This window comes from Ursus maritimus, unplaced genomic scaffold (genome assembly GCF_017311325.1).
Source record: "Ursus maritimus isolate PB19 unplaced genomic scaffold, ASM1731132v1 scaffold_2, whole genome shotgun sequence".
NCBI classification, from domain to species: Eukaryota; Metazoa; Chordata; class Mammalia; order Carnivora; family Ursidae; genus Ursus; species Ursus maritimus.
In genome coordinates this window covers 37,670,709-37,686,201 of record NW_024424452.1, presented here as the reverse complement: position 1 = coordinate 37,686,201, position 15,493 = coordinate 37,670,709, and the positions used below count along the sequence as shown (strand labels likewise).

General features: G+C 53.3%; 1 protein-coding gene across 1 annotated transcript in view; it reads left to right on the top strand.

Annotated features, from left to right (window-relative positions):
- The first annotated feature begins 2,344 nt into the window (after positions 1-2,344).
- MAPK8IP3 (mitogen-activated protein kinase 8 interacting protein 3) overlaps positions 2,345-15,493 on the top strand; it is a 49,691-nt gene continuing 36,542 nt past the window's right edge. The window contains exons 1-2 of the mRNA XM_040635558.1: positions 2,345-2,699; positions 15,365-15,485. Coding sequence (XP_040491492.1) covers positions 2,382-2,699; positions 15,365-15,485 — 439 coding nt within the window. The 5' untranslated portion in view covers positions 2,345-2,381. The remainder of the gene's footprint in view (positions 2,700-15,364; positions 15,486-15,493) is intronic.

Below are 15,493 nucleotides of genomic sequence, written 5' to 3'. Positions count from 1 at the left end.
ACCCACTTGCCTCCAGGGGCTAGGCAGTGGCCACTGCCTAAAAGGACAAGAACAAGGTAGCTCCACCTATGTTACAGTTATAGTGAGGGGTGAACAACAAGCGTGAAAGGGCTGCTGTTTCATGTCCTGTGCTTTCTCCAGAAAGGCTCTTTCGACAGTGTGTTCCTATTTTCCACACTTGGCGAGCGTGTATATTCCTCCTCGGTTATCCAGTTCATTTCTTCTCATGGTATCTTAATCCTTAGCATTCTTGGAGATCATGAATGAAATACTCCTGTTTTATCTGTGACTACGAAGTGCCATCAACATTTAGCGTAGGAAGAATTGAGGGGGATGTTACAGGGACCTACGTGACTCTAGCAAATTAAATTAGACCTTTTTTTTTTAAGTTTTTATTTAAATTCCAGTTAGTTACCATACAGTGTATTGTTAGCTTCAGGTGTACAGTATGGGAGTCAACATTTCCATACGTTACCCAGAGCTCATCGCAGCAAGTGCGCTCCTGGAACTCGCCATCCACTTACAGAGCCAGGCTCAAGTGGAACATTTGAAACCTGTGTTCTCGTTTTGTATTTTAGGGTCCTGTAGTGAGAAAAAAATGTGTATCTCCAAAAACCTGGAAGCAAGTCTGGTTTTAAAGCAGTCTCCAGCTCAGGTGGGCTGAGTGCTCAAGCGTGCTAGCTGCAGCCTTCAGTTAGCATCAGGAGTTGTCTAGCGTACCAACATGTTAAAACTTTGTTTCGTTTTAGCCAATTTCAAGTAAATGTGCCCGATTATGTTAGTAATAAAAACCAATGAGGTTGGAGGCGAAGTCAGTTTTCCTCTCACAGTGGGGGCTGCGTGACTATAGTTGGCACTTAAGGGATTCAAAGGGGTCATGTTTCTGAAAAAAGGCCTAAGGCATGTCTTAAACATTACCCCAAAGCACTCAAGCTTTCTTTGTAACTCACCGGAAAAAATTTAACATGCCTGTTTGTCCTAGCTAACCATCTTGAGAATAAACCTAATAATTCTATATTGTATGCTTAGTATTGACTAAAGCTAGGCTAAGTCCCTTTCACGGATTAGTTTATTAATGTTCATAACTTTCCCAGGAGCTTGGTAATATTTTTAGGCTGTTTGGAAATGAAATTTGGTATGATTGAGTCACTTAGCTAGCGTCAAAATCCAGATCATCTGAATCTGAGATGGAAGCTTGGTTTGTCTCTTAACTGAGCGGGTGTGCAACCACCCATAGAGCAAATTAGGTCACCAGGAGAGCGTTTGTGTCATAGTGTTTAGGGCATCATCTGCAGGAGCGTTCATTGATTTGGTGCAATCAAGGTTAGGATGAACTGACCTTGAAGCATTTCATTAGGTAGAAACCCGGGGTAACAGCATCTCTCTTGGCATTAAGCTAGGACAGGCCTGTGTTTGTTTTAAATCCGAATTAGCACTACCGGGGTGGCCCCAGCCTGAAAGTGTAAGTTGTGGGTTGATGGTGTCCTATAATGCTGATGAAAGAAAATGCAAATCCGTCCGGAGCAACTCGAAATGCAGGCTTCGAAGGATTCCCACCAAGTTCCAAAGGATCGTAGTAGGAAGGGCAGGGCGGCTCAGCCGCACCGGGAGTCAGCCGCCACAACAGACGGCACAATCAGAGCCGCACAGGCTTACACGGCGTGACTACGAGATTCAGAATAAAGCTTGCTAAGGAGATTTCGCAGAAGTGGCTGAAAGGGGTCGATACCGTGCCTATCAAGACGCAGGCCGTAGATCAAGCAGATCACAAATGTAAAATACAGCCACTGAAGTGGACACTCCGCAGCGGCCTGGGTGACCGGCTCCCGCTCGGACTGGGGGCGAGATGGGCGGCTGCCCTTCACCCGGACCCCCGGGGCGGGGGGGGGGGCGAGTGCGTGGCGGCCGCGCTCCCACGCCCCTGGGGCACACGCCGGGTCACCCGACAGGGCCGGAGTCATGGGAACTGTGGGAACCGCGGAAGAGGACGGGCGCCCGCGGGCACCGCCGGACAGGAGCCGGACCGGAAGTCCTCCGGCCCCGCTCGGCCGGGCTTCCGTCCCGGGGGCGACCTACGTCTACGTCACGGGCCTCGCGACCCCTAGCGGCGCGGCGGCGTGGGGCTCGGGCGGGACTTCCGGGCAGCAGGACTTCCGGCCGCTGACTGACGGGCGCAGCCTCGCCGGCGGCGGCAGCAGCAGCAGTAGCAGCAGCAGCATCAGCAGCAGCATCAGCGGCGGCGGCGCCTGAGCCCTGAGGCGACAGCGGCTGCGGCGGCGGCGCGGCGGAGGCGACGGGCCGCGGCCTGCGGACTACGGGCGGCCGGGGCGGGCGGGCGCGCCGGCGGACAGCGGGCCGCGCTGGCGGCGGCGGTGGCCGCGATGATGGAGATCCAGATGGACGAGGGCGGCGGCGTGGTGGTGTACCAGGACGACTACTGCTCCGGCTCGGTGATGTCGGAGCGGGTGTCGGGCCTGGCGGGCTCCATCTACCGCGAGTTCGAGCGCCTCATCCACTGCTACGACGAGGAGGTGGTCAAGGAGCTCATGCCGCTCGTGGTCAACGTGCTGGAGAACCTGGACTCGGTGCTCAGCGAGAACCAGGAGCACGAGGTGGAGCTGGAGCTGCTGCGCGAGGACAACGAGCAGCTGCTCACCCAGTACGAGCGGGAGAAGGCGCTGCGCAAGCAGGCCGAGGAGGTGCGTGGGCCGGGCCGGCCGCCCCGAGACCCTCCCCGCCCCGCCCCGCCCCACCCCGCCCTGCCCCGCCCCGGCAGCCGCACCCGGGGCCCTCGGAGCTCCCGACCGCCCCCCAACTGCTCCGGCCCCGGAGCCCGACCAACGCTTCGGCCCCGGAGCCCCCGACCGACGCCCTCCCTGCTCCGCCCCGGAATTCTCTGCCTCTCCCCCTGCTCCACCCCGCAGCCCCCGGCAGCACAGGAGCCTGCAGCCTCAGCGGCCCGAACCTCAGACCAGGCCTCCCTTCCTCCCCGATACCCACCCCTCCTTCCAGACGTCCGTTCTTCCGTGTGTGTGTGTGTGTGTGTGTGTGTGTGTGTGTTAGCAAACCCGCTTCCTAGATGGACCCCCATTACTGTCTTTGGCTGGTGCAATTCTAAATCCAGCTAGAAAAAGGGATATCTGATCTTCTTATGGTTCTGCGGCTGGAAGCGGTGTGTTGTCACAAGACCTTTCCCTTGTCCCTGGTCCAGTGTTTCCGAGGTCTGGGCCATTGATGAGTTTGGCGACTGATGTAAACACCTAGGGGAGAGAGCCACCCACGGTGGGGTTGCTGGTCTGGCACCAGGGGGAAGACTCCAGGTTTCCGGAGGTGATGTCTTTGCCCTGTCGTCCCCTCAGTTGAGAAGATTGTTAGCTTACGTGGGAAAGGCTGACAAATTCCACTCTGGCTTCTGAGAAATTACAAATGGAAATTTGAAATATTTGGTGGCGTTCTAGGATGTCTCCATAACCTGGAAACCACTTCTTCACGAACCAATTCAAAGAACCATGCATTGTAGGAAATACTGCTTGCCTTCATTCATTCACCATCAAATATTTTAGCTCCCAGGGTGTGCCAGACCCAAGGATGCAGGGGATGTGGGCTCCCATCCCTGCTTTACTCCTCTGACCTTGTCTACATTGCCTGCCTACTCTGGATTTGGATTTTCCATCAAATGAATCAGTTGCCCTAGGTGATTTCTAAGCTCTGACGGTCTGTTATTCTAGGCGTTAGGTGGTATTCCCTGGTTCATGAATACAGAGTTTCTTATTCAAAGAGACACGTTTCTTTTCAATTAATTAGGCTTCACACGTTTTTGACTGTAGTATTGAAATAGAAGATTGTTTCAGTATTTGGGCTTTTTCGTAAATCAGAGTGGTTTATGTCCTGGTTTGGTTAAAGCATGTTTACAAAAACTTAAAGTGCCGTAGATCATTCCTGCTTTGGTAGCTATTCTGCTTTTGGATTTCATACGTCTGTCAAGAGGCTGTTTTTTATTGATGGGGATGTCAAGCTATGAGCTGGTTTAAAGCTCTCCACTTAAGGGGATGCAAGAGCTTGTAGGATTTTAGGGTTCAGAGTGGCCCTAGGTGTTTACTGGGGAAGGAAGTGGACCTGAGAAGTGGGGGGGCAGGTGGTTGCTGGACCAAGGTCACATGCCCTAGAAGAGCCACGCTGCACCCGGTCTTCCCTGACTCTTAGCCCGGGCTCGTCTTTCTGTATTATGCTGTTGTGGAAGGTCAGAGAGCTGCACGCCCAGAACACTGGAGTGCTGGGGCTCCCCCCACCCGGCCATGGGCCTGGGGCTGGCTCCCTAGTGCTGGGCAGTGCCCTCCACTTCCCTGATTCCTCTCTGCAGCCATGTAATGTCTAACTGGTGATGTTTTGAGTAAGTTTGTTTTCTTTCTTCTTGTACCTCTGTGGTCAGCACTGTGGATGAGAAGATACTGAAGGGGGAAGAGCAAGATGGACAGCCTTAAGGCTACGAATCATAACCATCTAGCTTAAAAATGAGCTCAGGATGCGTAAGGTCTCTGCTCTGCTCTGTGCAGTTCAAGTTCAACCACGAGTGACTGTTTCTGGCCTCCCGCTCGCCCTCCCCTGGACTAAGCCAGAGGGTGTACGTGTGGTTTGCAGGACATTGTCTTTGAGGCCGAGACCCAGTGTTGCCCGGTTGTGAAGAGAAGCTGCACAGAGCTTCCTGAGCAGAGAGCCGCGAAGCAAACAAACGCTTGGCTATCCGGCACAGGGCTGTGGTTAGATGCTAATAGGACGCCCTTGCAAAGCCCTCAGGTGATGTTACAACTAAGGAAAAGGGCCAAATACTGTAAGCGTTTGGCATTGTATGGCGTTCTTTAAATCCAACCGACAGTCATTTCCAGTTCTGTGGAAAAGACCAGTTCTTTTTGTAGGCAGGGAATTGAGATCACAGATGTGTGTCTGATGATACGGAAGCTGGAACGTCACAGGCTGAGGCACGCTGGTGTAGCTGCTGCGTCCCTGGCCACTCTGCTTGAGAAGGGCTTAGTCAGAGCTGGGTAACTCAAGCCGCCCGCAACCTTCCAAGCAGGCAGAATCTCCAGGTTTTGCTTAAAAAGCCTTGAGCAGAGCAAATACCTCTGTCCCACTTACTGCCCATGATAACAGCAATAACAGATTGCGAGTGTGTTCAGTTTGGGGATGGCTCATTTGACGGGAGCCATGGTAGCTAGACATAGTGGGGTCCAGGGAGCGGGGCTGAGTCCCAGAGTCCACAGACGCAGGCCTGAGCGCCAGCCCTGCCCTTGGGAGCTGCGCTCCCATCGACCAGTCTGCCCCTCTCCGGCCGCAGTGGCCACCTCCGTAAAGCCAGTGGGTTGCCAGCCGTGAAGCTGCTTTCATATCAGGTGCCAAGTCCCGTCGTTGGCTGTTGTTTTCCTGAAGACTTGCGGACAAGCGGGTTTAGTTGTGTCGGGGGAGAGCACCTCGATGGATTTGCAGATGGCAAGCGCGGGCATCTCGGTCTCTGATAGTGTGGGTTTTGCCCTTGTAACTGACATCGCTGAGTCCTGCTCAAGCTTGCAGAGCTGGCTTCTACAATTTCTACAGAGACCTTAAAAATGCTGAATCTTTATCCGATTTCCCACCATTACGAAAGGTTGGAAATGGGCAGTCGAGTGGGAGGACCGGAGCGCGAGGAGATGTCCACCAGGTGTGACCCTGTGGGAGGAGCAGGCGGAGGGCTCCCCAGGCAGCATGAGAGCACTCTTCCTTGCAGAGGTCAGGCACGTAGTGCATAGGAGGAAAAGTCGTGTCTGAGACAAGGTGTGAGCGCGGTAGCCATTGCATCGAAATCGTCTCAGCCCTAAAGAAAGTACTAGTGATGCCCTGAACTCCTGCAAGGCAATCCAGTGTACGTGGGTATTTGCTGAGGCCACGGCATCCGCTGCTACGTAAGGGAGGTGCCCAACGGGAGGAAAGTTTTCCCCTAAGCTGTTTCTGGTTATGTAAAAGTAATTTAGTTCGAGGGAGAACGTTTGGATAGGATTAAGCTGGAGAGCAGGAAAGCCCTAATACTCCTCTGTAGTGATGACCGAGCTGCCTTTTCTCACAAGTGAATTGATACACTGAAGCTGAGGTTTTCTTCTGGTTTCCCACACTACAAACAGAAAATTCACCACCACTTGGACAAGGCATGGGATTTCTCGTCTTGCCATACTATAATATTAAAAGCAGTTTTTAAAATTAAAAAAATTTTTTAGACAAAGCCGTTAAGATTAAGTGGCCAGCACTGCCTTTCCTGATTGCCTTTAAAGATCATCCCATGATAGCTGTACCAAGTCGCCAGGAACACAACCAGATCTCCCTTAAAAATGGAGACAAAGAGAGGCGCTTCCCAGCCAGAGCGGACATGTTGGGCAGGGCGCACAGCCCTGGCCCCTGCCTGTGCTCCCGGCCCCTGCCTGTCCTCCCGCCGCAGGAGCTCTCCAGGCCTGCTGGCCACAGCTGGGCAGCAGGGTCAAGACTGCTATGAGTTACTTCTTCCCCAAACGAAGACTTCTAAATTACAATTAATATTTGGGTTTTGTGGGTTATTTTATTTTATTATTATTATTTCTTTTAAGTATTTATTTGAGAGAGAGAGAGCACTAGAGAGAGCGAGTGAACGCGGGTAGAGGGAGAAGGGGAAGCTGGCTCCCCGCTGAGCAGGGAGCCCAATGCGGGACTCGATCCCAGGACCCTGAGATCGTGACCTGAGGCACAGGCAGACACTTCACTGACTGAGCCACCAGGCGTCCCTATTTTATTGTTTTTTAAAAAGATTTTATTTATTTTTTTAGAGAAGGAGCAGAGGGAGAGGGAGAGAGAATCGCACGCAGACTCTGCGCTGAGTTCAGAGCCCAACTCAGAGCTCTGTCCCATGACCCTGAGATCATGACCTGAGCCTAAAGTAAGAGTTGGACGCTTAACCAACTGTACCAACCAGGTGCCCCAACGAGGAGCTCAAACTCACGACCCTGAGATCAAGAGTTGCACTCCTCCTACTGAGCCAGCCAGGTGCCCCACTGGGTTTTTTATTTTTAAGTTTTCTAAAACTTCCTGTTTTAGATTCATTTCTAGAAGATGTGGAAATCACACCCCGCGCCCAGATTCCCAAGTGGGAACATTTTCCTGCATTGCTCTTTCTTCTGTCCCTCCATCCGTCCCACTCACTCTGCCATGACCTCCAGGTCCCCCATGCTTGTCCCCATAGCCTCCTCTCTTCTGGATCGGGTCCTCGATTTCAGCTTTTTGCAACTGTGACGATTGTGACATCACAGGCCCCTTGTTTTGCAGGACGCCTGTCAGTTTGGCTTTTGTGGGTTCAGGGCAGGCATCCACATCAGGAAGCCCCCAGAGGCGATGTCACGTGCTTCCCTGAGTCTCTGAAACCCTTGCTGTGTGCAGGACGGGTTATCAGGGACAAGATCCACGTGTGCAGGACAGGGTCCATCTCTCGGGCCCCATTCGTCACAATGGTTGCAGGATGGCCTGTTACTAAAGCAGACAACCAGGGGCACTGCCAGCAGCCCAGACAGCGTGCCTTTTCAGGCATGTGATTCCTGTGCTCTGGGAAGGGTCAGTGCCTTAGCACCCATGTCCCATTGATCACCGAGTCCTGGCCGTTCTTTTGGCCCGACTTTTGGTTTCACGTACCTTTCTTGTCTCCTTTGCCACCATCCTGGTTCCATTCGTCGCCGTCGCACTGACCTCCCAGCCCCTCTCCCTGTCCCAACCCTTCCTCAGCCAGAGGGAACTTCTGCAAAGGCGAGTCCCATCTCCCCCTCCCCTGTGTCCTCATTCTCCAGGGTGGTCTGGGTGCCAGGCTCGGCTGTAGGCTTTAGGGATTGTGTCTGGTGGCAGGCACCCGGTGGGGAGGTGCTGGGGGAGACGGTACTAGACATCCGTGTGCTGATGAGGTGGGGGCGTGGGATGTGCAGTGACGGGTAGGGGCAGGATGACTCTGGATAGACAGGGAGAGGATCCCCTCCTGCTGGAGCCCTGCCAGGCCTGGCCGCGCCCTAATGAGGTCGTCAGGCTCACCTCCCTCTGGGACCTGCTCTCTGCGTTGCTGGTCTTCTCCCGCCACCCCCTTGCGTGTGGTTCCAGTTCCTGGGCTCCCCTGCCTCCCTGGCATCTGGCACGAGGGCTGTGTGGAGCACATCCAGATGCTGGGTGTTGGGATGAACGAGGGCCTGACTAGAGGGACGGGTCCCTGTGCCTTGCACCCCAGCACCCTATGGCTGCCTGCTGCCTGATCAAGGGGGCAGCGCCCTTCCAGCTCTTTCCACCCCAAGACTAGTTCCTTTCCCCCTGCCGGCACACCTCAAAGAGATGCTGGCCACCTGTGCGTGTGGAGGAGGGCGGTGGCTTTCTGCTGCCTCGGTGCACACCACACCCAGCCGTCTGTCCGGTTCCCGAAGGGCAGGGCTCTGAGGTTGTGTGTGTGGAGCTGTGGTCTGCGAGGATGGAAGCTTCTAGTTGGTGCTGTCTGGTTCAGTGGCCGATGACCACATGGGGCCACTGGCACTTCATGAATGGCTCACACAACAGAGGACAGAGTTCTTATTTTACACCATTTTAAGGAGTTTGAACAGCCACACGTGACTAGGTCCCCCCTCCCCCGCACAGGCAGCCCCGCCCCAGGCCCAGAGCACAGGCGCCTTCAGCTTTCCAGGGAGGGCGGGGGGACAGAGGGAGACGCTGTTCAGTGAGCACGTTCCAGGAGGAGGAGAGCTCCCACAGCAGTAGGTTTGGATACAGGAGACCAGACAGAAGAAAATAGTGTGAGATAAACAGCAACAAAGCAGGAGTACCGGCTGTTTAGGACAGAACGGGGAGGTGATGAAATTCTCGAAAGGCTGCGAAGAATCTGGCGAGAAGTCCCCAGCACCTAGAAACTGGCTGGCGTCGCGGCCCACGGCGAGATCTTTGACCCTGGGCTGCACCTCCTCTTCTGTTTTTCTTTCTTTCTAACAACTGTATTGACGTGAATACCCTGAACTATACATATTTGTGCAGTTTGGTGAGTCTCGACATGTCTACACCCAGAAACCTGCCCAGAGTGGCCACCATCCCTGAAGTCTCCTGCCCCTCGGTGACCTGTCCCTCTTCCCCATCCCCACTGGTCTGCTTCCCATCACTGTAGAGTCCTGCCTGTTCTCCAGAATTTCATATAAACAGAACCATGCAGGTGTTTTCTCTTTTTCTGTCTGGCTTCTCTCAGTCAGCGTAATGATGTTGAGGTTCTTCCGGGTCGTTGTGAATGTTGTCCTTTGCCCTCCCTGTGGCGCTGAGCCCTCTGCTCGTGTGTCCCTCTCCTGTGGGTGCAACAGGAGGTGCGCTTCTCCGAACCCGGCTCTGGTGCAGCTGCGCGTGGGGGTTCCCGGGGAGAGAAGGCCCAGGAGAGGTCAGGAGCAGTGGGTGGCCGGTGCTAGGACCAGCCAGGCCCAAGAAAGCACCCCAGTCACCAGGGCAGGGAAGTCCACCCCAGGGAAGTGAGCTATTGGCGGCCACGTACTCATCACCTGTTACGCGCAGGAGATTTGGGGAATGCCAGGCTAAGCTGGGGACGGGTCCTTGTCGCAGGGGCTGCACCTCACGCACTGGGGTTTGAGCAGCAAAGGTTGAGACGTTTAGATTCCGACCGTGCGCAGCGACAGAGTCAAAGTGACGCCTCTCAGGAGAGTCTCTGTGAGCCCCCCCGCCCCGTGCGCACTCCCTGGGTGCCCTACCCCTTCGTGGGCTCTTCTCCCCGAGCCTTCCCACACCCGCCTCTCGCCCCTGTGGAAGCCCATGGATGCTTTGCTCACGCACGTGGCTTGGGGCCCGTGGCTCGGGGCCCATGTCGTGTCTGCAGTGTTCATTTCTGGACAGCAAGACCCTGCGTCCACAGAAGGGCCAAGGCCAGTGCCCTGGGCCCACGTGCTGTTAAACCGAGCAGCAGCCTGGCAGAAGCGGAGCGGGTGAGCATGTTTAAGAAGCCCGGGTGCACTGCTGAGAATGTTCTGGACAGTACGGTGTCCTGGAGGTTCATTTCTCCCAGGGCGGGGCACTCAGGCTTTTAGTTTTATCCTCCTTTCCCTTCTGTCCCACGTTACCAACCACACGTGTATTTTATATGTCTCATATATATTTTTATATAGTCTGTATTTTAATATATAAAATGTATATTAATATTTAATACGTACACATAGCCATAAAATGTTTTTGGACACACACATACAGATTTTTCGTGTCTGTCTTGCCAACCCTTGGAAATGAGTGTGAATGAACCAGTGCCGTTCGTTGGGATCCCATTCAGGTGCATGCTGCACCAGCAGTCCTTTTAACATGAACGTGAGGACCCTTTGCTTTTCTTTATGAATCCAGCCCGATTCTTGGATTCCTGCACGGTGGTGGCATGATCTCTCAGACGTGTGCTAGAATACAGATGTGCATCCCTCCCCCAGGGCGCCCCCAGCGGGCCATCTCGCTGCGTCTTGCTCCACTCCCCTGCCTACCCTGCATTTCACGTCTCCGTGCTGACCCTGCTGTGGAAAATGGAGAGAAAGCTGTAAAGGAACATCTGTGGTTTGAGGTCTCAGAGGTTCATCGCCCCCCCCCCCGCCCCCAGGAGCACCCAGTAAATACTTGATCACTATCAATGCTGTACAAGGGAGTCACCTGGAGAAGGGAGCCTCCCCCACGCACGGAATCCTGAGCCCCACACCCTGTGTTTACCGCTCTGCCTGCCTAGAATAAAAGTCCAAAAAAGAGCACTTTTCTTCTGGAAATCCACTCTATCCCCTCACTGCCCCCAGAAGGAATTGATAGGAGAAAACAAGATCTCTGGTTTCCGTTGGGTTCGTTTCTAACAAACCAGCCAGAGCTGAATTATTTCCTATGTGTGACCCTGACCTAAAGGATGCAGACAAGGGGAGACTTAGACTCAATATGCTAATTTACTTTGCCATTAAAATAACCCTGGGTTATGGAAATTGCCAGAGTGAGTGATTACATTGTAAAAGAGTGTTTACCTGATAATCTCTCTTGCATTCTGGGAATTGGGGATACTGACTTCTGCTGTGGCTTTAATTTTATATTTGCCCTGAAAAGTCAGTTTACTTCTTAACTTTGCTTTTATGGACAAGTCCGGAGGAATGACCTTGTTCCCTGGAACACTGAGAAAGGCCTCCTCTGGCTCCCGGTTTGGAAGACCCCGCACTCGGGTTGTTTCAAGATGTATCTTGAGATTCACCTGAAAGCAAATTCTAAAAACCAAAGTTGAGTTTCAGTTTAAAACTCAGCACTTTGGGGGCGCCTGGGTGGCACAGTCGTTAAGCGTCTGCCTTCGGCTCAGGCTGTGATCCCGGAGTCCTGGGATTGAGCCCCGCATCGGGTTCCATGCTCCGCTGGGAGCCTGCTTCTCCCTCTCCCACTCCCCCTGCTTGTGTTCCCTCTCTCGCTGTCTCTCTCTCTCTGTCAAATAAATAAATAAAATCTGTAAAAAATAAAATAAAACCCAGGACTTTGTTAGTGGGAGGAGGGGGAAGTATCCTTAAAAACAAATCTAAAAAGGGAATCGTGTGGCATATTGGTATTTAGACGTGAGAATTAGGTGTTCGATGCGAAGGATAAGGTACATTTCCCTTTATCGTGGGATGGCTAGTCCTTGCTCTTCCGGCCGCTCGGAAGGTTGGCTGTAAGAGTGAGCGTGAACGTCTGTGGGTTATCATGTGCCTCGTGACATTTTGATCAGACTTGGTGAGACAGATGATAATTTCGAATTCAAACCCGTAGTGCAAACCGCAAGCATGTGTACGAAGTTTTCGCCATGGTTGCGCCTTCCAGAGAGCTCGGAATTGAGGTACCGCCGCGTGCACAGGGCACTTCACCTAGAGGAGATTTTCATTTTTGAGCAATCCGGTACCAGGCAGACCCACTCAACCCAAATGCTCACCGTCAACTTTTTGTTCTTCTCACTTCCAGGCCTGTTTTGTTACAGTGAGGTTTTACTTTAGAAAATTTTGGAAGACTTTCTTTATAGACTAAGTCTCCACCCTACCCTGAAACGTCTTTATTCTCTTAAATCTTAAGTAAATGTTGTGCAAATAAAAGTATTTTCTGTCTTTTTGCAACCATCTATTGAACTGTCGTGACTCGCGCTAACCCAGGTGGGACAGTGCCCTGCTGCCAGCCCGTCCTCCCGCCCGGCACTCCCCTGTGCAGGATAGGAGCTGGACTTTGCTGCCTGCTCTCTTCACTCCTGAGCTCACTGCCAGCTGGGGGGGCCCTGCTGTCTCCCCCACTCGTCGAGATGACGTGTCCTCTCCCCAAGTGCAGCCCTGAGCACTGCCCCCTAAGAAACGAAGATTCAGTTTCTTTAGTCTTGGCCAGGCACTGTTCCTTCACATTATTTATTCCCTGTAATATTTGAAGAAGATTTCCTTGCATATTCCATTTCGGTTAAATGGCTGTCTTGTGTTTTTTGTCAACTGAAATCACTTGAATGACCTTGAAATAATTTCTTCAAGAGGGGAAGAAAAAGGAGGATTTCTTGGGAGGTGTAGACTGCCATGTTGTCTTTGTAATGTTTTCACAGACTCGGAGGCCTTCAGCCACCCCACCCCCCGCCCCAATCAGATCTGTCCGAGAGGATGCCCGCATCTGGGAGACCAGGGACAGGCTCCCCACTGCACGCGCTGCGGTCCAGAAGCCAGTGGTCTCGCCTCGTTCAGGCGCCTCTGGGAGCTGCGCAGGGAGGGCGAGGGTCCGAGGCTGGGGTCCTCAAGTCTGCTGCTGGTCCCTCGTGGGTTTCTTGGGGCTCTCTGTTCACCTGGGGAGCTGCTCCCACCAGAGCACCCACACCCTTTTGTGCAGGGGTGCCGAGAGGGTGGAAGGGCACCATTTACGAAGGACTGAGCGGTTCCCGCCCTGTGGGGCCATACCTTTGGCACCAGGGTTCCACATGACCTGAGAACCACAGACGTCCTGTGGACGCGCTGTGGGACCTATCTCCCTGCCACCGGCCACACCCTTCACCTTTGGCCTTGAGGGTGCCGTATAAATAGGTTCACTTAGCTGCTTTCTGTCTTGGTTAATGTCTCTGTATGTCCTGACGCTGAAAGCCTTGAAATATCAAGGTCAGAGGATTTCTGCCTGTGACCTGGTTTGGACCTGGCTTCGTCAAGAATCGGTAGGCGGTGGTTTGGGGGCATGACAATGCGTTCCACCACTGTCACTCAGGTTGGATTTTAAATGATTGCCTGTCAGGATAGATTTAAGAAAGTCTGTCTTGACCTTCGTAAGAATCTGGAAGTGGGCTTTCTGACACCGTCGGTAGTTTGGAAATCTGTCAGCTGACTTCCACATCTCAAGTGCAGGTGATGCGTGAGGAAACACAGAGGGGACAGTTGTCCCTGAAATGACTCCTTTCCTTTGTGTGACGACGCAGGGGTGCAGACCGCGGGTCAGGACCCCTTCCTGAGGCCAGCAGAGCCGGTGCTTCTGGACAGGCAAACTGCTTATGCAAAACTAAACATATGAGTGACTCCAGATTGTTCTCAAGTTAGTCTAGAAGGATAAGCAAGTGGGAATAACCAAGAAAATGTTGACAAGGGAACTTGAAAGGATGCCTATGTGTCCAATATTAAGGGATATGGAACACCGCACGTTCAGAGAAACCTCTGAACTGGGGCACAAACAGACCGAAGTCTGTTAGGATTGAGCACGTGAGAAAGGTGGCCTTTCCGAGCAATGAGGAAAGGAGGAATGGTGAAGTACGCTCATGTGTCCTGGGGAGGCACCTGCCACATGTCCGACGGGCTGCAGGGCCGCAGTGGAGGGCCTCACCGATCATGAGGCAGGGCGTGGGACAAGGACAGAGTGAGCTGTTTGGGACCATATGTATCATAGTCTCCAGGGAACTGAAACAGGGCGGTTACGGCGGGCCGCGTCCCTCCCGTCGGGCCGGCAGCACTGCTGTCAAGCTGTGTGCCGAGGCCTGCGGTCCCTGGGAGAGGCTCCTGCCCCAGCCTGCGGTGACTGAGCTGGGAGGCCCCTCCGAGGGGTTGTCAGCCATGCAGGGGCCCAGGACCGTGGTCTCCCGTCGCAGGAAGCCATTGGGCATTTCCACAGGCCGCGACCCTAATAAGGGGCGTTTGGGCAGCTTGAATGTCCAACGGCAGGTAGTTGATGGAGTAAAGTCTGCTGTGCGCACGCGCCCCCCACAGCGGAGTGGGCCAGTGTGTTTCTTGATGCAGAAAGACGCTCCAGTTTATGCGGCTGAAGATACCAGCTCCCAAAATTCTGTGTCAGGAGATAGCGCACCTGCCCTGTACGCTCGTGTGCGCATCTGGAAGGCCATCACCTAATTTTAACCGACTCTGGGTGGTACAGTTACGGTTTTTTAAAAACATTCTTCCTCTTCCTTCATCCTCTCGCCTGATGTTCCCACAGAAGCACATGGTGCACATCGTCTGGGTAGTTTTTTAAGTAACAGGAACTAAAATGACCCCAATGAAAACATACCCTTACCAGCCGTTCCAGAACCTTTGTTTCTTCTTCAGGCGCGGGCTGTGTCCAGGTGAGTCAAACTGCGTGCTGGGATTTCTGTGCGTTTTCCCAGCGGCCAAGGGCGGTGGCGCTGCTGTTGGCCAAGCGCAGCTCCCCAGGCACCCTTCCCGACCCCGGGGCCCCCACCGGTGCCCATTCCTCCCCTCTGCCACAGGCCTGCACCCATTCCTGGCTTTCAGTGTGAAGCCAGGGGCCCTCCCGAGATCTTTTAAGAGTTGTCTTTTTTTGTTTTTATTCTTTGACAAACTTCTTTCTTTTCATTTGGTTTGATGATACTTTTGCTCAGACACTTACGTGTAAGGGAAAGACTCCAGAGAACAAGCCCCGTTGCTGGTTATTCCAGTAGCGATGGTTCCTGAACTGAGAAGTCACTGAATACAGATCAGGAGCAAAGTAGACTTGACCTCATTTAGGTGTTTAGTGTTGGGAAGAGTAACGTTAACTCTGTTGGAAAAGGACCAGCGGCGTGATTTGTGGGGCCCGCTGTGGAAATGTAGATGTGGGGTCCCTTGTTCAAAAATTATTAAGTCTTTCAAGATGGTGATATCAGATCATTAAAAGAAGCACGAGCTTTCTACATTGGGGCCCCGCGTGACTCTCTGGATAGCTGGCTAGAAGGTTCTAGAGTTAAACTCATCTGGCCCCTGCTTCTGGACGATGCGTGTCAGGGTTTGTCCGCAGAGAATGGCAGGCGTTATGACGCCAGGAGCCCGTGACTCTCGGTCCTGGAAGCCCCGTGACCCATCCCCGGTTCACGACACCTGCCCTTTCCTCCTCCCGTGTACAGAAATTCATCGAGTTTGAAGATGCCTTGGAACAAGAGAAGAAGGAACTACAAATCCAGGTGGAGCACTGTGAGTTTCAGACCCGCCAGCTGGAGCTGAAGGCCAAGAACTATGCAGATCAGAGTAAGTAT